A 22,795-nucleotide genomic window follows, 5' to 3' on the forward strand; every position below is an offset into this window, starting at 1 on the left:
AGAGACAGGTGATTCTACTCAGCACAACCAAGGTAAACAGACTTACTCTGTCGCCCTTGGGGCCAGGCGTTCCAGCAATCCCTCTTTCTCCAGGCATACCCTGAAGACCCGGTGGGCCTGGATCACCAGGTGTCCCACTAGGGCCTGGGCTTCCCTGAAACAAATAATAAGTTGTTGTCCATCCATCTGAGAAGTATCTTTTGTCTGTAGGCTGCAGAACACACTGTGCCTGTGTTGAAGTCTCTGAGCTACAGTTTTACATAATAATTTTATCTTAAATTTGGATGTTATGCATGTCCAAATACTTTTCTTTTCCCATTGTGTTACTCAGGAAGTCCAGTTGTAATACCATAGTCCTTCTAAATACATTACTATTTACTCAGTGCATACTTGGAATAACAGGTGAAAAAAAGAAGCTCAAGCATCTTTCTAACTTGACCTTGATGGCACACGGGTCTATCATACACACTAGCTACAGGTAGAAGTTGCCAGGGGCAGAGATGCTTTACTTCTCACAGCACATGTCCATTACAAGTCCTGCACTACCAGAGGCACTTCCCACCTGGGGTGACCTTCCTAGGCCCAATTATATCAGTTGCAGGTGAGAGAAAGGCATGCAGTTTTCAGTATCTTCTTTTAAACACTCAACCCTGCCAAGTCTCTGTGTAAACTGACATGATTCTTAAAATTGAGCCATTGCCAGAGGGTTTTCTGCAGTTCAGAAATGGCTTTGCCCCATTCTACTGTGAAACACTAAAATAATTTTAAACTTCAGAACTCTATAAATTAATACAAAATGTGATTTCTCAACATTTTACTATCTTGCTAGTTATTAATATTGTTAGACCAGAATAACTCTTATGTCCTTCTTGAACCCTTATATAAACAAGATACCTTTCATGAAAATATATCCCTTTTATAATTACAAAGCGCTCTCTGTTTGTGCAGATAAGCAGAATTATGTATTCCATCACTGCAGCTACACAAATGGCCATGCAGCTTACCTTTGGACCATCAGGACCATGACCTCCAGCCATGCCCTTTTCCCCTGGAAGTCCTGACGCACCTGGTTCTCCCCTTTCCCCTGGATTGCCACGTTCTCCCTACAAAATGGAAAATTGTTAGTTATTTAGAAATCAGGATACAGTTCTTGTAGACAAAATCCTACATCCATCATAAACACAGCACTGCTATTTGAACAAAGAGCCTGTGAACAAATTCTAGAACTAATTAGATAAAAAACAGCTTTATGCTTTTATTGTTGAAGATAGGGGAAATAGCACATTTCTCAGCAAACTAAACACTGTTATTACACAGCTGTAAACCAAATCACTTAGCAGCTTGTACTCAAGTACTCAAGCAAGCACCATTTCATGAGCTAAGAAACCGTTAAAGGTGGTAGGTTTTTGCAGAAAACATCTTAAAACGTATCCACGTTTACAGCCATATTATTGATGGGTAAAAAAGTCAAATATTCACGTTAGCTATTGAAGCCCATTTTATGTATCAACTTTCAACCTCAGAGAACTGTAATAAATGTTTAAACTCTGAAAAAAACCACTTACCCTGGGGCCCAATGGACCAACAGCTCCAGGATCTCCAGGAACACCCTAAGCAGAACAGAAGCCACCATTAGAACGAAGGAATTATTCACAGCCTTATAATTACGGAAATTAGAGATAAACATTTTCATTTCCAAAGTACTGTGAATGTAGATGGCTCATTCTGTATATTATCTGTCCATTACAAGATAGTCCAACTCAGTCCAAGAAGACGGTTGGATTCTAGTAATTATTTTATCCAAAAGCAGTTTTCAGACAGCTTGCAGGCAACATCAGTACATATTTTGAAACAGAGTGTAAAACTAAATTACAAAGAGAAGAAAAGGTAAAACTGCTTCATGAAGTGAATTATTTTTAGATTACACAGAAATTACCTGATCACCTGGCTTTCCTCCCTCACCTGGAGGACCTGGTGGCCCAGGCAAGCCCTGTAAAAAAGTAAATAAAACGGTCACTAAAATGAAAGTTATTTACATCCGGATGTAATTAAGTCACCAAGAATATAAATGTAATATTATACTCAATACGAGAGTATGCCCTCAGACATCCCCAAGCAAAATAGTTACATTAATATTTCACGGAAGTGCTTTTCCCCCTCAAAATGAAATGGCAGTCCTTCTTTAACATTTATAGGACATATGTATATCAGCCCTAAAGTTTTCCATAAAGAGCGATTGACTTAATTTAATTACTACTTTGTTATAAAACAATTCTTTATCTCCATATTTCAAACACCTTTGGAAAATCTCCAAATTAAAGCTGAAAACCAACAAAGGCTTTCCCAAGGGACACAAGCTGGCACATAAGCCTTTGTCAGCTCAGTTCAGAGCACAGCAGATGTGAAAGCTAAATATCACTTATTATTCTGAGCATCTTCGCCTTAGTTCTGAAGTTGTGTTTTGTTAAACACCACTCAATTGAATTTCTCCAATTTAAGCTGTTAAAGACATGGCCGTTTATTTATTTTCTTTAACAAAAAAATGAATGCACATACCTGAAAGCCCGTAGGACCTGGAGGGCCTTGTTCTCCTCTTTCTCCTGCCAGACCCTACACATAAGAAAATAATAAGTATAGAGTAGAGGAATATTGGCAGGCTCCACAATTTTTCTTCCCTCTGAATACATACATTTTCAATTATATATCTGTTTATTATACATTTTTACTTACCCCAGGCCAGGGAATACCCTATCTAAAAGATGTCATAAGATGTATGTAATTTCTTTAAGACCCCTCTACCCAAAATTCTGTGCTGATAGGAAACCACTCAGTTCCATTGAAATGAAGGAAGGTAGGAAAATGAACTATGAGAAAATTTTGCTCCAACTTGTAATGGTCAGTAAAAGGAATTAGACTATTTTTTTTTCAATACAAAGCTTCCATTTTTCTAAGAATTTTTTTTGCTTTAAATGTCCTTAGGATTTTTTGTTTGGAATCAACAACCGGCATGAAGACAGACAAAAAATAGAAGCAGAAAGAATAATGAATGGATGAAATTATGGGGAGGAGGCAGAGAGGGAAAAGTCAGCTTACTGGTGGGCCAACAGGACCAGAAGGACCAACTTCACCATCTTTACCAGGGGCTCCCTAAATTAAAATGACATAGGAATAAGTCTTGTATAGTGAACATATACAACAGAAAAGCATAATTTTCTGTAATCATTGCAAATAACAGGCACACTCACTCTCTGTCCTGGGACACCTGCATTGCCTGCTTCTCCGGGTTTTCCAGGATCTCCCTAATTTGGAGAAAATAAAATGACTATTTTTAGATATTGTTTTCATCCACGACAAATGTATGCAAATGTCTGAAGTTAAACAGATCTTGGGTACCAGGTGCAACACTTACACTACTGCCCTTTGGCCCAGGAAGGCCCATGCTGCCTGGCTGACCTCTGATTCCTATGGAACCTGCTGGACCTGGACGTCCATCTTCTCCAGGAGCACCCTAGAGAGAAAATGCATTTTCCACATTAAATTGGAAAATGTTTGTCTATATAAAAAATAATATTAATCTGATTTGGTACTACAATTATCATCAGTCAAAAAGTCTTTAAAGAAGACATAGCCATAGCCATGCTGGATTTAACTAAATATTACACCATTTTCATCACTGAGCCATTACGTACAAATAATATATTGTTTCCTTGAAAAGACATTTAGAAAATATATTTAGTTCAAAATGGTTTAAAAATATTGCAGCAGCTGCTAAACAACAGACACTGCTACACAGACAAAACTAAAGGAATATTTTCACTAATTTAAGAGCAGAGAATTTAAAGTGAACACTTAGAAGACGAAATTTCAAAAATCAAGAAAATTCAAGTTAACGTTTGAATTACTATTTCCTTACTGAAAGAACTAATTTTAGTGTTGCTTACCAAGGGGCCAAGTTTTCCTTCAGGGCCTTGAACACCTGGATTTCCTGTCAGACCCTAAAAGCAGGAATAACATTGGTGTGAAGTTGTGCATATAATTCTAGAGCAACAGAAAAATGTAAATAAATTCAAAAGATACACTCAGTCACTACCATGGTACAAACACTAAGATTTTCCTTACACAAAAACCTTCTCTGTATCAAAGGTCCTCATCCTTATCTTCACTCCACAGCATCATCCCCCACTGTCTTTGATCTTCCCTTTTCCTATCCTTGCTTTTGTTGCTTTTATCCGTCTTGAGCTTCTCACAGGCTCATCCTTATTTCTGCCAACATTACCCAGTGATCTATATAACATCTTATACTTGCTTCTTCCTTTCTCTCCTTTTGTGATATTCCAAATTATCCCCCAAAATTTTCCTTAAAAAACATGTAGATGACATGGACAACTCAACCATGTTAAGTTATCAATCATCAATTTGATTAAGGTCTTGCCTTCAGTTCTTGTTAGTTGTGGCAACTATGTGCTTTACAAGCACACATCCTACAGTTGCATTAGCCAGTCTCAATCAAGATTATTTCTTCTTTTTATGGAACCTGCGCTTCCCCACATCAGCAGGGAAAAAAAAAAGCAGGTATTTTGGCCTTTGCCTTTCAAGAAGCACCACTGAAATAAGTCCATTCTCGTGTAAGAGCTTCTCAATTCTGCAAAGTTCATTGTTGCCTTCTAAAAATGAAAAATGCCATGGCTTACAGTGTACTGCTGTTAGTTCCTTACCCTTGCACCCGGGAGGCCAGGTTCACCAGGACGCCCAGGATCTCCCTGACCTCCTTTTGGACCAGAAGAACCTGCTGGACCACGCTCTCCTTGGGCACCCTAGAAAGATACCAACAGATCACTAGTTAACAGGGAGAACAGTGGCAGTAAGGGAAGGTTAAATAAAACAGTCATCTTCTATTAAGGACTTATTTTTGCAAACAGACCTCCAAATTATCAATACTTTTATTATTATCACTTTTTTCCCAAATTATTATGTAAAGTTGCCTCTTCCATAAAGCAAATTTATATGAGATTTCTAGAATGCCTGCATTTTTCCCAAGAAGTTAGGAATTTACAGAAACTCTAGACAAATATGTATGTGAGTCACTTCCCTGAAAGTGTTAGGAAAACCAAAAACAAGCCCATCTGTTCAAGAGACAAGTCTATAAAACTACATCACACACAAAGAAAAGGCAATTTTTCAAATAATTACCTACTGTAGAGTAATATAATACATAAAACAATAGAACAGAACAGGTCAACATCTCTTGTCTATTCACATTTCGGCATGAGGGAGCATTAAGGCAGGGACAAGCAAGCAAAGCTGAATATCACAGGAATGGAAAGTGACTTTTCCCAAAAAAATTCTAGTCATTCTGACCCCATTTTGGCATTTGTTTCTTTTGATCCTGCTTCCAGTGATTCTGAGGATCTGCCTATTTGCCTAGCAGCAGAAGTTTTTAATGGAACACTTTATACCTATATATCTGTATAGATGAAAATTTTAAAAATGACCCAGTAAAAGATGTACACTTCAATTTCATTTACCTTTGGTCCAGGCAAGCCATCAGAGCCTGGAAAACCACGGTTACCAGGAGCACCCTAGGAAAAGCCACAGACTCAAGATTATTATCTTAATTTTTACATAACTTAAGCACTAGATTTATGGTCTGGGGGTTCAGTTTATTTCCTTACAACTTTCTTGCTTCAATACTTTAAACTTGGGGGTTTTTTAGCACTTGGAACAGTAAAAATTTCAAATGTTTCATTCATCCATGCTGAACAGCTCCTTCTATATGAACAGCCTCCTTGAAAACAAGATGAGCATTTGTACAGGGTTAAGCAAAAAATCTGCAGATTAAGCTCATCGTAATCTCCATCATTTCTCCTACCATACTATCCTGTTCATTGAATCCATAAATGAAAATAATGAAATTATCCAGTGTAAAAAATAAAGTGCAGTATTAACTGCTGTTAGGAAAATAAAGATTGACTGCACCCACAATGAAGCTGTAAGAAAATTCATGGTCAGGTCAAGAGGTTTTTCAGCTTAGCAGTGCATCTCTCAAGAGCTATGATTGCTTCGGATTGCTTACCCGCTCTCCAACAGGACCTGGTGGACCTACTGAGCCTGGATCACCTCGAGGACCTCTTTTCCCTTCTTCACCTACAGGGCCAATAGGACCCTGGGGACCTTGTGGGCCCTAGTGAAAGTAAAATGTTTTTTAAAAAAAAACCACATTGTTACAATCACCACTTCTCAGGTATATTGAAACTGACTGTCTTTTAAACATCATAAACATTTTTCCAAATAAAAGAGAAAAAAAAAAAGTTAGGTTTTGAGTCAGTTAAAAACACAGCTTTTCAGCATCAGCTTTTCTCTTGTGTCATGTTTATAAGGTAATATTTCAGTAAGAAGTACACTATGAATGAACTGTAATTCTGCAGTTTGGCTGTACAGTGCTTCTTATAACCACTTCTTTGATCAGACACAATAATTTGTATTGATTATTATCAACCGGACAAGCTGCAAAGGATTCAAAATTCAGTGAGACTAGTACGAATTCTCAAAGAAGACAGTCAGTGATAAGGAAACCATTACTTCATCTGTACATTTTTGTCAGTTATTACATGATATTTAATGAGTGAGAAAGAAAAACTGAAGATGGTTTGACTAGTCAAACTGAGTCCCACTCTGCAGAATCACTTTTCTTCCAAAATTCACATGGTTACATCATGGAATTAGCCATGTTCTCAAAAAATCTTTCACAAATATTATTTTAATGTGTAAATAAAATATAATTAGCATATACATTAACTGTATGAAGCATTAAAAGTATTAAATTTAAAATAGAAAGGGCTTTAAAATTATTATTAGCACACAAATCTGTGTGCTCTTAAACATCCAGAATCGTATGGATCCATTTCGTATGAGATGACGAAATGAGAATATGCACATTTTGTGTGCTACAGGAGCCTCAGGAGATGCACTAACTGGTTTTCCTCTCCTTGAGTCCTGGAAGGCCTATATTGGGCAGGTGATTTATAACATCAAAAGACCTGCTGGCCATTTGTTGTTAGTACTGTCTAGCCAGGTTGACTGTGGTTTGTTTTTCACAATCATTACTCTCGTGCTCATGAGCATTTGAAGCATTTTGAAAATTCTAAGAACCTATTGAAAATACTCATACAAGCCTTTGTGTTTCCTTTTCATCTTACAAAGCATATGGAGACTTACAGGTTCACCTTTGGGTCCTGCTTCTCCCTTGAAACCTGGGACACCAGGATCTCCCTGAAAACAAACACATGACCAACACCTCTAAGAATAAAACTCTGCATAAATCATTCGACCATTTTGTATTATTCTATGAAAGAGAAAATAATTTCCTATTTCAGTTAACTAGTTGTAAGCAATATAATAGGATACTTATTAAGGTTTGTCTTTCCCCTTAGCGTGCTTGTTTATTACAATGTTATCAACACAAAACTTAAACGTGACAATTTCAGGAGATAACTCTTACTGTTTGTCCAAGTTTATATAGACACTCTTCTTTCTTAGACCTTTACGAAAGCAAAACCAGTATTTTAGATACACAAAAATTCCCAAGATCCGAGTGTCAGCATACTCACTAGCATGCTATTAATTTATTTAAAGGAACCCCACTGCTAATCACCATTTTAGATTCACAGCGTGGCATATTCGCAAGACATTACAATTCCCACAGAGACATCATTACCGGTTGGCCTCGAATACCAGGTGGGCCGGTACTGCCTTGTGGTCCTGGGGAACCAGGCGGACCTGATAAGCCAAGAGGTCCTTCAGTGCCTGGAGATCCCTATAAACAGAAATAACAGCAAGCACAGTAAGTTAAAACAAACAGACAAAAAACAAACCACAATCAAGCAATTAACAGGTGTTGTGATCACTTACAGTTGGGCCCTTGGCACCTGGGGAACCATCTGTCCCTTCGGCACCCTAAAAATAATGTACCAATCATTAAAATTAATTTTAATAAGGAGGGTATCAATTACAAAAGCAGAAGATGATAGTTACTTTATCCACTTTACAAGACAAGGCAATAAAGGTTATTAAATAAACACAGCAATGCAAGATCTGCTTGTGCAAATGCCAATATGAGTAACAATCTGTGCAAATTAATTTGACTTTTAATCTTTAAGAGCCTATGTTTAAGCTTAAGTTTAAAGTACTTGCAGGACTGAGACTCCATCAGGCTGTGTAACTTCCAGTTTTCCAAGTTGTTTTAATTAAATAATAAAAATTAATTTTCAACAAAATAAGCACAAAACAAATTAATAATACTTTTTTTCCCAGAAAAAGCAAGGTAATTTGAGCAAAACTCAGTGCCTGTCCAGTGAAGTATGCAAATTCCCTATAAAGAGGCAACAGGCACAAGCTGAGCACTGAGGAACTCAATGTACTTACAGGAAGACCTTGTGATCCAGCTGGGCCCTGGGGACCTGTTTCACCTCTTTGTCCTTGAGGACCTTCAGGACCACGAGGACCTGTTGGGCCAGCTTCACCCTAAGATTTTACATGAGGAAACAACTGGAGATTATTTTTGCTCTAAAAAAGTAGCACTTCAAAGTAACTAAGGAAGAATACTGAGTTTATAAGAGAAAAACAATTCAGGTTTGGAAACAGTTTATTATCCTTAAAATATATTTTAGCTTACCTAATTCTGCTTCCACTACTTCTGTGTGAATGTAAACTTTGAAAGTACAAACAGAATTTTTCCTCAATGTATACAAGGACAAGGAAACTTTCTACAGAGGAGTAGCAGTATATCCAGTGGCCCAAATCAGATCAAATATTTCAGATAGACATCTCCCTCTAAAATCCCATTATGTATGTGTAATCTGGTAACTTTTTTTTAGCTTCATTAACAGCTAATGCTAAAATTTAGAAATTATATCTGGGGGGGGGGGGGGGGCTTTTGCACAGTACAGATTAACTCACTGTTGCAGCACTACATTAAATATAAAACCTGTGTTAGATTGGACTGGATGCTCCAACAAAAAAACTACTCCTAAAATTTTATCTTTATATAGAAAATTTGTCTTTTGGAACTGATGGCTGGTAATATCACATCTTCATAGCTGAAGGCTACAGCTTCATTGTGTTCTCTGCTTAGCTTTTATGAGTTCAAAGCAGCTATCCCAATTTTATATCATCTGATGATCAAACTCAAAGGTATCTCCTCATCTTTTTCACTGATTCATCATGGGACAGCTTCTCCAAACATTTATTTAGGTATTAAGTAGTGCATAGCCACACCAAAACATTTTTATGACATGCACTAAAAGGTCTATCATTTAATTGTACACATTATGTTAATACTCTTACTAAGACTTGTTTCTAAAAATCTGTTTCATTAATGTTGCCAGCTTCACAACAACACAAAACATCTGCTGAACTTGGCTACCTGACTAAATGAGAATTTCTGCTTGAATCATTTTTTCCTATCATGTTTTAGGAATGTAAAGGAACAAAGAAGAGCAAGTGGGTGGAGAGCAAGTATAAGAAGTGTAAAGAAGCTGTATGAGTTGCCTTTTCTATCTTTGCAGACATGTTGTCAAGGCTATGAAAAAAAAAATTAATAAAATTGAACGCTTTCTTGAAAAAGAAGAGAAGAAATTCCCATTAAGACAGTGTTTCAGCCAGTGAACGTTTTCCATTTCAGCCCAGTTACACAGAACCACAAAAGGTGGTAGTCATCATTCACTCTGTTGTGATGAACTGCAGTACATCTCTGCTGGGGTGCAGTCATTTTCCTTACCAGTCTGGGTTTCAGCACTAGAAGGTAGTGCTTCCATTCTGTCTTAGACTACGTAACTTGTAATAATGCATCTTGTCATTCTTAGAATATGCTGGAGAAGATTCCTGAGGCACAGTATGACAGTCATCTTACAATCATCCCTTCGCTCAAGGAAAGCAAAGAAAGTATCCTAGCTGTGGTGAAATGTGATTGCTCCATTTGGCTTCTGATTTCTATCGGCTGGCTCAAGGTCTTAACTAAGACTGATTCCACAGCAGCTCTTAGGGACCTGTATACACATCAGACTGAACTCTGTGTAGTCTGGTACACATTTTTAAATTCTGTGTTGTTAGACATATCAAAAAGATGGTTTTATTTTATTTTTTACCTTCACACCAGGAGCACCTGGAAAACCTGGAGAACCAGTTATGCCAAGTGGGCCCTAAAAAAGACAGACACACAAAGCTGTAATTCTGCAATTTAGATCACACAGATTAGTATCTAATTACTGGGATTAAATGTATATTTGGTCAGAAAACATGTGTTCATAAAAATCCAAAATAACTATAAAAATATTTTATAAGTAATATACACACATTTTATGGAATTGTGGTGCAGTACTTTAATAATATATTTACTGACTTCAGCAAAGTTACAACTCTTAATTCAGTTATTAACGCGCAAATTGCGATAGCAGTTGTTTTTCAATCTTAGTTTTTAACAAAATATCATGCCCTGCTTTTGTATCTATGCTACTGTGATATGATATGAAAAGACCAGGCATTTGTCCTACAGTATGTAGCAAGTGAGAGTTTCAATTCTTTCAAATTTAAAATAGTAATCTAGAAAAAAAAATATATATATATACAAGCTATGTCTACATTGAAACAACTGGGTTGTTAGATGAGATTTTTCAGGTAAGCAACATAACAAGTGAAAACATAAATAAAGGTTATGCAGCTACATGCCCTGCTTCCAACTCTTCTGCTCCACTGAGATTCCCAAATTCACAGCCAAATTAATTTGTGAGCTTTAAAACACAGGTTTTCTATCAAATTTTCAAGGCCGTATAGACAAAGATGTACAGCAGAGACAGTTTACTGCTTGGATCTTTTTTCAGAGAGAGGTGGGTATTTGTGGAACAGGAAGTGGATGAAAGACTGGGTTATGCCACACCATGGAGCACAATGCTGTGCAGAGGGACATCTGCAGCTCCCAAAACCACGGTGGCTCTTCCCAAATAGCATTGGAGCTTGAGATGGTCGATGCCGCTCCTTCGAAGAAGGGCTGACAGCTTGAGTTGAGCATAGGATTGATGTGGCTGCACTATTTCTGGTTCTAGAGCTAAATTCTTGGTGCACTGTGCAGGCACAGCTCAGGTGGCTGCAACGACATGAAGCCTGGGCAGGGATGCAAACAGCTGGGGCTGTGTTACATGGTAGAGTGTCCAAACTCACTAAAGGCCAAACTTCAAGTGTAGACACTAGAATACACCTGTATGTTATGACGTTAACCTTGTTTTGCTAAACAGAAAGACTTCCAATTAAGGGCTTCAGAGTAAATGGATAAATTTATTCCATTTTCATAATGCATCTTGGGCTGAACAAGACACTTAACCTTCCTACTGTATTATAAACTCTCTGGATGGCGGCACTCAGTGGTTATAAATATTCACTACAACGCTGTTCCCAGATGATCCCTCTTCATTTTTTCATTATATTCTTTCTTTTAGTAAAATATGATGCATACTGTGAAAAAATGTTCTATGTAGCAAAGCTCTGCTGACAAACTTAATAAGAACAATATGTCCCACTGAGTATTAATTACAGACAATATTTCTGCCATGACCTTGCACTGGATTTCTACAGAACTGATGTCACAGTTCACTAAGTATACTTTCAAAAACCTATGTCCCAGTCTATTGGGTCACAAATATATGTCTGCCAGATCTTTGGCTTGTTGCAGGGAGAATTCCAGAATTCTGGTATACCACCGCACTAACCCAATAACAATACATTTCATTAACATCTCCTCCAAGTAGAAAAACGCATTAAGTACCAGTATCTCCCCTGTGACACTACACGGGATTTTATCAAAAATATTGGCAAATCAGTTATCGTGTCCAGTGAAGCTGAGCTCATATTTTATGCCAAAGAAAAATTCCAAGCTTCATGTAGAATTTCATAACTCAGGATTCATCTTTTTTTAACACTATAATTTGTTTTCAATACTGAAAAAATCTTGTCATTGTTTGAAAGTTTCTTCTAACGAGTTACTCTTCTTTCATGATATACTAAATAATTGAATTTTGCAGCTTTTAGACACTAATTTTTGGAGCTTCTACTACAGTTAATTATTTCTTAATGAAGTTTCTAAGTGAATGAAGTTCGTTTACTAAGATGACACAGGTAAATTAATTTTGCTCAAGATTTATATCACTGTTAAATAAAGAGTGTGCACAGAATGACATTTTCATTGCAGGCAAGTGTGTTTTGGGGTTTTGAAGAGGGTTTTTTTTGTGTAGTGGTTATGGGGTGGGTTCGTTTATTGTGTTGTGTTTGGTTTGGGGGTTTTTTTGTTTGGTTGGGTTTTTTGGGTGTTTTTTTGTTGGGTTTGGTTGGTTGGTTGGGGGTTTTGTTTGTTTGTTTGTTTGTTTTGTGGTATTTGGTTTGGTTTGGTTGTGTTGTTTTGTTTTGGTTGGGGTTTTTTTGTATGTGGGGGGGGTTGTTTGTTTGTTTGTTTTAAACTTGAATGTTACTCAGTGGTTACGGTTCAGGTTGGCTACATCAAGGGGCAGAAACTGTCAACCACATCCTAGAAGTAATGCTTCGAAAAAAAGCAAACAAAAAAGAATACCATATTTTAAAAGTGGAAGCTGGCCTTGAACAAATAGTACAAGATCATCATAAGCTTTCATTTGCAAAAGCAACACGTAATTAACTGTATGTATGTGAATAATCCCACTGGCCTTCCAATACTCATGTGAATTAACTTAAATGCAGTTCACAAATGTACCACAAGATTGGATTGTAGGATTGAAACCACCGCCCTTTGATACACTGACATCCAGTTTAACGTGCCACAGTTATCTGCAGCCCTGTTGCAATCTTGTGGGAACTTGTACAGTCACGCGTCCCAAGCCTTCTCCATTTGGCAGACATTCACACACAGGCTTCTGGTTCCACGCTCCAGTGCATGACTGTCCATAATTAAAAGGCTCTCTTTTACACATTTTGTAATGGATCAAATGTAGGCAGCAATTTCTGCTATCAGCAAGTGGCATTTCTTCTTGCTGGGAATGGCTATAATCTCATTTGTCAGTTTGTATGTGAAGCAAGATAATATGCAATTATAAACTGTTTTATATTACAGTGTATATCTTTAAGACACTTATTCCCCTACCATAGGGATCCCATTTCATAAAAGCAGCAAAGCATCACCTCTCCAGGGAAGATGCCACTCCTCTGCAAATTAAAACCTTCAGATGAAGCGAACTACAGAGTATAATTTCTCAGAGGACAGCACTAAACCTAAATTGAGTAGAACTAGGAATCACCTACTTAACTGTTACCAGCAACTGCCAACAATTTTTTGCACTTCTTTTGGTAGTGTCAAAAGGAAGTGGGAAATATAAGGTGAAAAAAACAGGTGATTAAGAAAGACACTTACCATTGGCCCTGGCTTCCCAGGCATACCATGCTGGCCACGTCCACCCTAGATATGAAAACAGACAAGACAGAATATTCATAAGAACCCTATTTTTTTTTTAACTGTAGTTACTGTTAGCATTTGTGATAACAGCCACACATACTAAAGGGATCAAAGAAATGCTGGACTGCAGAGTCCTCCAAACACTGGCATGGAAAACTTCTGTAAGAAATCATGCTCCTCTTGAAGTTAAAGGATTTCTCCATTTTCAGAGAGGTCAGTATTTTGACAGTGTAATTGTATGGAGCACATAACATAAATGGAGGAAATAAAAGTCATGGGGATAAATGCCAGAAAAAACAACACTTGACACCAGACATAAAGCAACAGAAAGAAATTTCAACTCAAATATGATCTCATCTCATCCCTCTTTTTGCTGAAAAGCAAAATACTTGTTAAGATGACAGCTTTATTACCTGGAATTAAATATGAGACTTAAATTAAATTGGAAGTCTGAACTTTCATTTTAAACTTTTTTACAGACAAAATCAATACATGTTATTTCTAGTTCAGTAACTTTTGGTGAAAATAGCCTCTTGAGAAATTTCACAAGGAAGGCAGATTTGCATCACAGAAAAGAAAAAGTGTTATGAGAGTATTTGGCCTTGTGGGCAGCTCTGGTATGAGCAATTACCATACAGCTTGCATTCTCCTTTTAAAACTGCTTTTGACTTTCAAAATTCATAGCACAGGTCTTACCTCCCAAAACTACTGCTGTAGCTTAAGAAAGTTAGGGCTGAGAACTTGCCACTGAAGTGACTCCCAGTCACCTGAATAGACACTTTCAGGCTCAGGGATTTAAATTTAAGTAAAACATGAGAAGAATTACAAAGAGAAGGAAAAAACAACTTACAGGGGCACCCTGTGGTCCTATTCGACCCCTTTCTCCTGGCATTCCTCTAGGTCCCTTGAAAAGAGAACAAAAAGTGCATCACTTAGGAGCTCATCATGGCAGAATAACAAAAAGGGGAAAACATAGTTCACTGGATTTTTTCCCCCACAGTGGAAAGAACACATGCCACCCCTCGCTTCTTCTTCTTTTTTGCTTTTTACTTTTTTTTTTTTTTAATTTACTTGACTTCTCCTTTGCTTCAAATAAGTTTTGCACTTCAGCAATTGCTCTTCAGCAATTTTCTGCTTGGTTTCCTTTACTTGCTTTTCACAAGAACATGATCAGTTTCACTGAGACTACAAGCATGATAATGACAGATGATGTAAACAACAGCCACAGAACCAAGTTATTTTGTTTTCTTCTGTAGGTGTAGTTTATCTTGTCCTAGATCAGGAAAGAAGTAGCAGCTTACACAGATCCTTGCAGCCTTGCAGGCTTGCCCAGTGGAAATTTAATAGACTGTAATATCTCTTTTCCTGTTCCAAGAGTATTTCAGGTTTTAAACACATTAGAATAAATTCTGTATATATACACAAGGGTCAATAATGCAATCTCATTTACTACATCTCATTCACAAACTAGGTTCTACTTCAGGGATATTATATTCTGCATGACACAAGATAGTGCTTCACATACATATGTCATTATATGATATCAGAAAGGTGCTTTACTTCCAGAAGCACTGCTGAGAGTCGATTTTTGGCATGTTACGCTACTCACAAGTATTCAGCTCTCCAAAACCACATCTAAATGAAAACTTCTCTGAGAAAAAGCTTCTGCGTTTCTCTTCCGTGTCATTCTTATCCTTGCCACAACCTCCAAAATCCTCTGTCCGTGGTTTTCTTAGCTAGTTCATTTCTGACCTAAATAATTCCATTTGTATCTCAGAGAAACCTAAATTAGTTGTTCTCATATTGAAATCACTCCACACAAAGCATTAACATGTAAAAGAAAATTAGTCACCCTACACTTACATGAGTAGGTAAACAATCACAAAACCTACATTCATGTCTCTGTTGAGCCTTCTGATTTATCATTATTATCTATGGTTGTGAATTGCAAAGAATAACAGCTTAGAGTGGACCAAATTTAGTGTTAGTGTAATAGAAAACAAAGCCTTAATTACGAGAAACTTCAGCTTCATGACATCAAGTACAGATCTCAAAATCTTAAAATTCCTCTTGGAAATAGCATTTACAATCTTAAAGCCTCTTCGTTAATACCCAATGCACATGACACTCACCAGAGGACCTGTTGGACCCATGGCACCTGTTGGTCCAGATTCTCCCTAGAAATTGAAACGAAATGACAAAATTAGAGGAAACGGGATTGAGGAAAATGGAATTACATGTTTCCTTCCTGTCCTCCGTGCTGATGTTGGACCTAAAAAGCAGATTTGTGCAGTCACCTGTGTGCATCAAGGGCCCTGCTTCCTATGCCCATGGGAAATGCCATATTTACGTATTCTTAGTGAAGCAGATTTAGCTCCTACCTGTTCTAGCTGACAGCCCACACTGTCAACTGCGCTTTTTCTACCATCTCCTTTCATTCCAGCCTCCACAGAAAGCAGTAGGCAATCTCAGGAAAGAAATATTTTCTTAAACAAACTCTCTTTAACTACTGATTTCACATTTAAATTTAGATCTTGGAAGCTTCACTTAATTGACTATGTTTTTAATCTAGAGGAATAGTTCAGTCCCACTTGTGATTACTGCCTACACTAGGCCAAAAATGTTTCAGCATCAGCACTGATCAACATTGAAAAGCCTGAAAAAAAGGTGTTCTATGCTCTTTTAAAACATCTTTTAACCCATTTTGAAAAGATTGGCTCCAGCTGGCTATACTCTGTTACCACAGTTTTGAGCTAAATTTATAAGGGTGCTGCAGTATCAGTGAAGGTCAACAATTCTAAGAGAATAAAGTTGCTAGATGAAAAACAGTCAGTTTGATAAAATATATTCCCTCTTCTCTCCAACACCTGTTTCTTTTAAGCCAATCTCAAGTAACGTAATCCAAAAGAGGAGAGTCTGATTTTAGCTATGCTTTGCTTTATTTTATTTTATTAAAAAAATGTTAGAAAAATGTTTTCCCTCTCTCAGCTTGGTCACATAAAGCCAACAAGAACAACAAACTGGCCAAGCAGAAAATCGCAAGATGTGCACTTGTCTTTGTTAACAGACTTCGTTGTTTTCAGTATTAAACAGGTGTCACAGACAGAACACAGTCAGTTCACCCAGGGATACCTTATAGGCCTAAAACTGAGCCCCAGCTGAAACTGTGACTGGCACTACTGAACTCTCTTCTTGTGCAAAGCCCAGACATGTCACTGTACAGCACTTTATATGGATCAAACACACAGTGAAAATGGACAATTCCATGCAGCATCTCCTCATCATGCAAGTAGCGCTGACAGGAGCAGGTACAAATCTGTGTATGAAAGATTGCCCATCTTTCACTATTTTGGCATTATAGAAAACGTGCTTAAGCATTTAGTTCCTTGGGCCATGAAAATACCTTTGCTCCAGCTGCTCCAATTTCACCTTTTGGACCGTCAAGTCCTTTCAATCCCTGTAAGAGTTACAAAAATATGGAGAAATTATATTTATATATGCACAGACACAGAGCACTCCTATTCTTCCTGTTAAAATACCTCGATACTAAAGAGCTAAGAATGGATCTGAGGTGGCAAGACCAAGAAAGGAAAAAAATAAAGAAGAAAAAAAGAGATGGAATAAAGTTTTTAAACATTTCCTAAATGGAAACCATTTGTACAAGGTACATTTCCTTGGATTTGGTTTCCTTTTTTAAAACAAGAACATTTTTTAGAGTCCTAAAACAACAAGGATGAGGCTCTGAGCCATGGGAAACCTAGTTATTCCTCCCCAGAGTAAAATTCTGGCCAGAAAACTTGGTAATTTGTAATGAGTCCATGTTGCAAACATATCCACCTCTCAAGTTCCCCACCCTAGTGCAAGACTTGCCAACAAAGTGAGAGAACTGTCAGGTTTGTGCCTCCTGAAGCTTGGCAGGGCTCACGCAAGCTCCTTCCAGATTCCCAGATCATTTGAAAATAGAGTGAAGACAGCACTAGAGAATATAACACAGAGGTCAGCTTAAAGGGGAAGAGCATTGTTTTTCTACAAAGCCCTCTTCCTCTCAAATGCCAGTGATTCTGCTGCAATTGGCAGGACGAAAAGTGTAGTAAAATTCATCACTAATACAAAAGAAGCTGAGTATCTTTATAGTGAAACTGCCTGGAAACATCATCTATAAGAAGAGGGAAAATCCTGTTTCTTACCCTGTGACCCTTGAGACCTGGGAGACCAGGAGCACCAGGAAAGCCTCGAGGCCCCTACATAGGAAAAAGAAAAAACAAATAAAATCCTTGTTTCTGCAGACAAACCTCACGATAATGCTGCTAACAGGGAAGAGGGCAGCAGCATTAATACAAATACTCCTAACACTCCTTCACTTTGGTAACATAATATAGTGAGGCACAGCATTTAAGTAGGTCACAGACAACATAACATGCTATGAAGTGTATGTGCGTTTTCACTGATATTAATGGTTTTATTGTTTACATCAATGTATGATCAAACCTCAAACAGAAGTAATGACTAGTTGTAGATCAAGCTTGGAAGATTAATATGAAGAAACCTTAATTAAATAGCAATCGAACCTCAGAGCTAAGATTTAAAATAAAACTGAAACAGAGGCCAAACTGCAAAGTGTACATATTCTTTCAGCATTCTTTCAGTCAATCAGAATGATAAATAACTTTTATTAAAACACACTTAAGAATTAAAGCAAAGTTGCCTTGTGTGTAGTTTTGTACCAAGTTTCCCTATTTCTCTTTGAGAAAAGACAAAGTAATGGAAGGAAGCAAGGTGCCTCAGGTTAGAATATTAGTCACATTGATTTAGAATGGAAATCCCATTAACACCTTCATACCCCCAGATAACAACAATTCAGCAAACTGCTTAAACAAGTCCTGTCTTCCTTTATGGTTCCTCTGAACCAACGTTCTCAAAAAGATTACTTTTCATACCTTTTGGCATAGCAAAAAATCATGAAGATATACTACAGAGAATCAAGCATCATGAAGCAACGCTGATATTCAGAGAAGCGAAAAAGAACATCTGATATCTCAATATTAGACAGGAGAACTTCACATACAGACAAGCTGTTTCCTTATTAGCAACTTTAAAAATTTCTTTGTCTTCCCATAGTCAATTATATGGATAATGTTTGATCATAAAGTTCAGTAGGAAATTACTCCAGAGTTTGCAGACTCCTAACGAGAAAATTACTTTATAAAGGTATGAAATTTCTGAAATTAATATATTAGAATGCTTTAAATTATTTTTACTGTAGGAGTTTCTCAGTGAAGGATGATCTCTGTTGTCATACAAGGTCTTGCATGTAAATTTGAAATTGTACAAGTTACGCTTGTTTAGACTGAATGTATATATCACCTTATACAATGAGGGCAATCAAATGATGAAGTGCGCAGATGGGACAAGCCACATGGAAAGGAGGCAAAATCATGCACAAGGGAGAACAGCCATCAGGTCTCTCTGTAGCCTTGGCGTTGATCCAGCCATGGCACACTTCTCTGGTAAGTTATCAGGGTATTCAGTGGTGTTCTCTACAGTGCTATGCAATTGCAGCAAATTCTTAATGAGATCTTTTTCTGTGTATGCAATTGCAGTACTTCTTTCCTTCATAAGAAAGATGCTTTCATTGAGCAAAACAGCTTGATCTGAATAGAACAAGACTTCAGAGACTACATATGTGTCAAGCAGCTTACAAAACATTGTATTTCATCCATAAAACTTCAGAGGAAAGCTTACAAAACAACACTTTCTTGTTAAAAATTCATTTATCTCTCCAAGAGATCACATTTCCCATTGCTAACAAAATTGTAAGGCAAGAACTGGACACTTAAAAAGGAGGCAGCTTAAGAGATGATATGTATCAGGTGGTTCTGGGATTCATGTGTCCCCTTTTCAGCCACACTACAGCTCCCTTCCAGGTACAGAAACCTGACTAATGAAGGTAGAGCTCTTAATATGGACCAAAATTATATCATTTTATCATCAGATATGCCTGTTCCATTTCTAGAGTAAAGCATGACAAGTATCCTCTGCAGTACAAGTATGTATTACTTTGAAACCCTTTAATTACATTTGCATATTGAAATATATATAAAAATAAATTCTATACATCTATGATACAATCTCCTCTTCACCTGACCTGAGACTGACTGTTAGAAAGTGTCACCCCAACCTGACATCATTTAATAGCCTCCGAGCTCTTCCTGCACATGATTGCAAATGACCATGTGAAATATCAGGAAATGAAGTACAACTGTCATCTGTTTTATGGATATTTCATCTATGATACAGTTGAGATGTGCACCTGTGAAATGATTCTCAGGATTAACTTTTGAATCACCTCTGCTTCTGAGCTATCACACTGATCTGGATCATTAGAGTAAGTGAACTGAATGGCAGAGCTTTGCACTCATTATTAAAAGAGATAGTGACAACATAGGTACAACCATTTTGTTAAAATGTAAATAATTGTGCTCTTACTGGAGATCCTGGAAATCCAGGCTCACCGGATTGTCCTGGTCTACCAGGTTCACCCTAAGGAAAAAAAGGAACACATGAAAATAGCAAATGTGAAAATTTATATATATATATAAGTTTTCATTCAAACTAACGAGGACATTCACATCTGTATTATATATCTTCGCTTTACTGTAACAATTTCAGTGATATGAATCATCTGCACACGTGACTAGCAATGTGCATTAGAGACATCAACTTTAAAAAGTTTTTAACAAAGAATTGCAGGAACTGAAGACTGGTCCAAAGTTCATCTCAGCATTACATGATGGCGCTGCAATGTAGTTTTCCTGTGTATTAATGAGGCAACGTTTTGTCATCCTCATGCGGACAGTCAGATCACTTTAATTTTCCATGGGAACAGAAATCTAAATCTGCCTGCATTGTAGCTTGTTATTTCACCTTCTGTTCAAATCTTTTAAAATATGCATAACTTCATCCTAGGTTGGTGACTACCTTTGGTGTGAAAACAGAAAAATAAAGGTAGAACCAAATAACCATATTTTGAAGATTAACTGAAGTTCTCCAGAGTCACAACCAAACATGCCTTTATATGCATCAATCGGTTCAAATACATGCAGGACTCTGGGCTGCAGGAATATGAAAGGCTTCAGAAAAATCATTTCTGGACAAAGAGAAGGTAAAGTGCATCACACATACAATTAGAGAGACCCATACATGCATTGGAAATGGAGGAAGTTCTTAGAAGAGTTTCAAGATTTGTTTTAACTGCATTGAGTTAACCATTTACAAAGATTCTTGTAATTCTTTGTACAGTTTAACTGGAAAGCAGCTGTTAGATAAGATCTGGTAATTTATTTTTTTTATACTAAAATATCCAGCATCTGCAGTTTTCAACTAATTTCCAAGTTATAAATCACATATCAGATGGATTTAGTGTGCTTTGCAAACAAATAATATACACCTACCAGTAAATTCTCAGGCTGTTGTTATAAAGTACATACATACTTACACAACATGTATAATACATACATCTTAAATATATGTGTACATACATGGATAGGGTCATAAAATCAGTTGTGAATATAACAAATTATTAAGAAATTAAAAAAAAAAATAAAATACTGAATTTTATTGTCCATATCCTGGTGTATATTATCATTACAGTTATTTTAACTCATCATGCAATCCCAAAGAGATGCCTTCAATTGTCCCCTCCTAACGGTGGTATATTACTATGTTTGATTTCAAGAAAGACACCTCAGTTGAAGAGCTGGTTGAGCCAATAAATAATAAAGAGCCAGTGCTTAAACCTTAGGTATGATGGTGATATATAAGGAAAAGAAAAAATCGTCTTGAAAAGGGTTGCTAAGATTGTTATGACACTGCACTTAATGAGGACTATGATTATAAAGAAAAAATACAAAAGAGTTACAACAACCACAAGTTAGTCACTGTCTCAAAGATGCCAATATTTGTTTTATTAAAGATAAAACAAAATACAAAAGAATAACAAACTTACATCTTCACCAGGTTTGCCTGGAGGTCCCTCTGGTCCACGAGAACCAACTGGTCCCTAAGAAATAAATATATTTGTTGAGAAGTCACTTTAGCCATCACTAAAATACATATTTGTTCCATTTCAAAGACTGGTTTTACAATAATAGATGTAGAAAAAGGATGATTTTATGTCTAAGCACACTTTCTTTATTTTGCAGTGCTCTTTCTAACCATCCTGCCCCTAAGATACATTCTTTAGGAGGAAAAAAAAAAATCACAGTTGCTGTTATCCAAATCTCTGGCTCTTACTTTTGCTTTTGAGTCATTTTATTGCCTCCAAAAAATAAAGGTCTTATCCTCCTTTCTGTAAGTTACACTACCAGGTACAGTTTTACCAGTGCTTAACCATCCTCAGGTCTGTAATGGAAAAGTCATAATGATTGATACTATAATCATTATTATGACATTCAAAACCAATTCAAGTTCACTGATTTGGGACAACACGCTTTGAACAGCACAACTCTTGACTGAAGTTACTTAATAGCTTTGGCCGAGACAACACGAAAAAAAAAATGGTTCTAAAGTAAAGAAGTATAATATATTGTTTGAAATTTTATTGTAGCAATGTTTGTATTTATTAGTCTTACCATAGGTCCTGGATCCCCAGGTTCACCAGGTGGGCCTGTGGGGCCAGCACCACCCTAAAATTAATCAAAGATGAATACAATTACAAATTCCCAAAAGTAAAAATATAAGGATATAAATTAAAATCTATGATCAGGAAAATCACAGCCCGTGGGACAGTCTGGATTCTAATGCAGAACCAGCTCAGATTGCAAAATGAGTGGAAGTTGGATACTAAAATCCTTCATGGTGTAGATAAATCCTGTGCCCTACACAAATCCCACTGGAAACATAACACCATGCCAATACTGAAACCAGAACTGTCACCATTTTCATTTCTGTTCCCTCATTAAAAAAAATGTGTGTTGGGTTAAAACCTTGTTAAAGGTCTAATGAACTGCTCTTTTTGAGTTAATTTCTCTGTACAGAGTACATCTGGAGCAGGGCTCTTGAGAGTAGCACGTTCAGCTTCACCTCTAGACGAAGATGTGTTCATCTGTGCATCACTGAAGATAGACATTGCCTCAGAGATGCTCACACACACCAGTTACTATGTGCTTTCCCTTCAGCTCTGGCCAATTATTTGAAATCTGCCGAGGTGAAATTACTCACTTGTTTTCCTTGGAGACCTTGAGGACCTCTTGGACCCACTGGACCCTATCAAAAACATAATTTGTTACACACTGGAAAGTACCCTTTCCTATGTAACATTCATCCTACAAA

General features: G+C 37.1%; 1 protein-coding gene across 3 annotated transcripts in view; it reads right to left on the minus strand.

Moving 5' to 3' along the window:
* The window catches only part of COL5A2 (collagen type V alpha 2 chain), a 187,042-nt gene that overhangs the window by 19,122 nt on the left and 145,125 nt on the right, over positions 1-22,795 (minus strand). For all 3 annotated transcript variants that reach the window (XM_065069845.1, XM_065069846.1, XM_065069844.1), the window contains 26 exons: positions 22,685-22,729; positions 22,096-22,149; positions 21,471-21,524; positions 19,952-20,005; positions 17,653-17,706; positions 16,869-16,922; positions 15,598-15,642; positions 14,316-14,369; positions 13,424-13,468; positions 10,143-10,196; positions 8,422-8,520; positions 7,909-7,953; positions 7,715-7,813; positions 7,216-7,269; positions 6,074-6,181; positions 5,526-5,579; positions 4,716-4,814; positions 3,942-3,995; positions 3,410-3,508; positions 3,246-3,299; positions 3,094-3,147; positions 2,557-2,610; positions 1,937-1,990; positions 1,566-1,610; positions 1,005-1,103; positions 47-154 (listed from right to left, as the gene is read on the minus strand). In XM_065069845.1, the coding sequence (XP_064925917.1) occupies positions 47-154; positions 1,005-1,103; positions 1,566-1,610; positions 1,937-1,990; positions 2,557-2,610; positions 3,094-3,147; positions 3,246-3,299; positions 3,410-3,508; positions 3,942-3,995; positions 4,716-4,814; positions 5,526-5,579; positions 6,074-6,181; positions 7,216-7,269; positions 7,715-7,813; positions 7,909-7,953; positions 8,422-8,520; positions 10,143-10,196; positions 13,424-13,468; positions 14,316-14,369; positions 15,598-15,642; positions 16,869-16,922; positions 17,653-17,706; positions 19,952-20,005; positions 21,471-21,524; positions 22,096-22,149; positions 22,685-22,729 (1,692 nt within the window). The remainder of the gene's footprint in view (positions 1-46; positions 155-1,004; positions 1,104-1,565; positions 1,611-1,936; positions 1,991-2,556; positions 2,611-3,093; positions 3,148-3,245; positions 3,300-3,409; positions 3,509-3,941; positions 3,996-4,715; positions 4,815-5,525; positions 5,580-6,073; positions 6,182-7,215; positions 7,270-7,714; positions 7,814-7,908; positions 7,954-8,421; positions 8,521-10,142; positions 10,197-13,423; positions 13,469-14,315; positions 14,370-15,597; positions 15,643-16,868; positions 16,923-17,652; positions 17,707-19,951; positions 20,006-21,470; positions 21,525-22,095; positions 22,150-22,684; positions 22,730-22,795) is intronic.

Source organism: Columba livia, chromosome 7 (assembly GCF_036013475.1).
Source record: "Columba livia isolate bColLiv1 breed racing homer chromosome 7, bColLiv1.pat.W.v2, whole genome shotgun sequence".
Lineage (NCBI taxonomy): Eukaryota > Metazoa > Chordata > Aves > Columbiformes > Columbidae > Columba > Columba livia.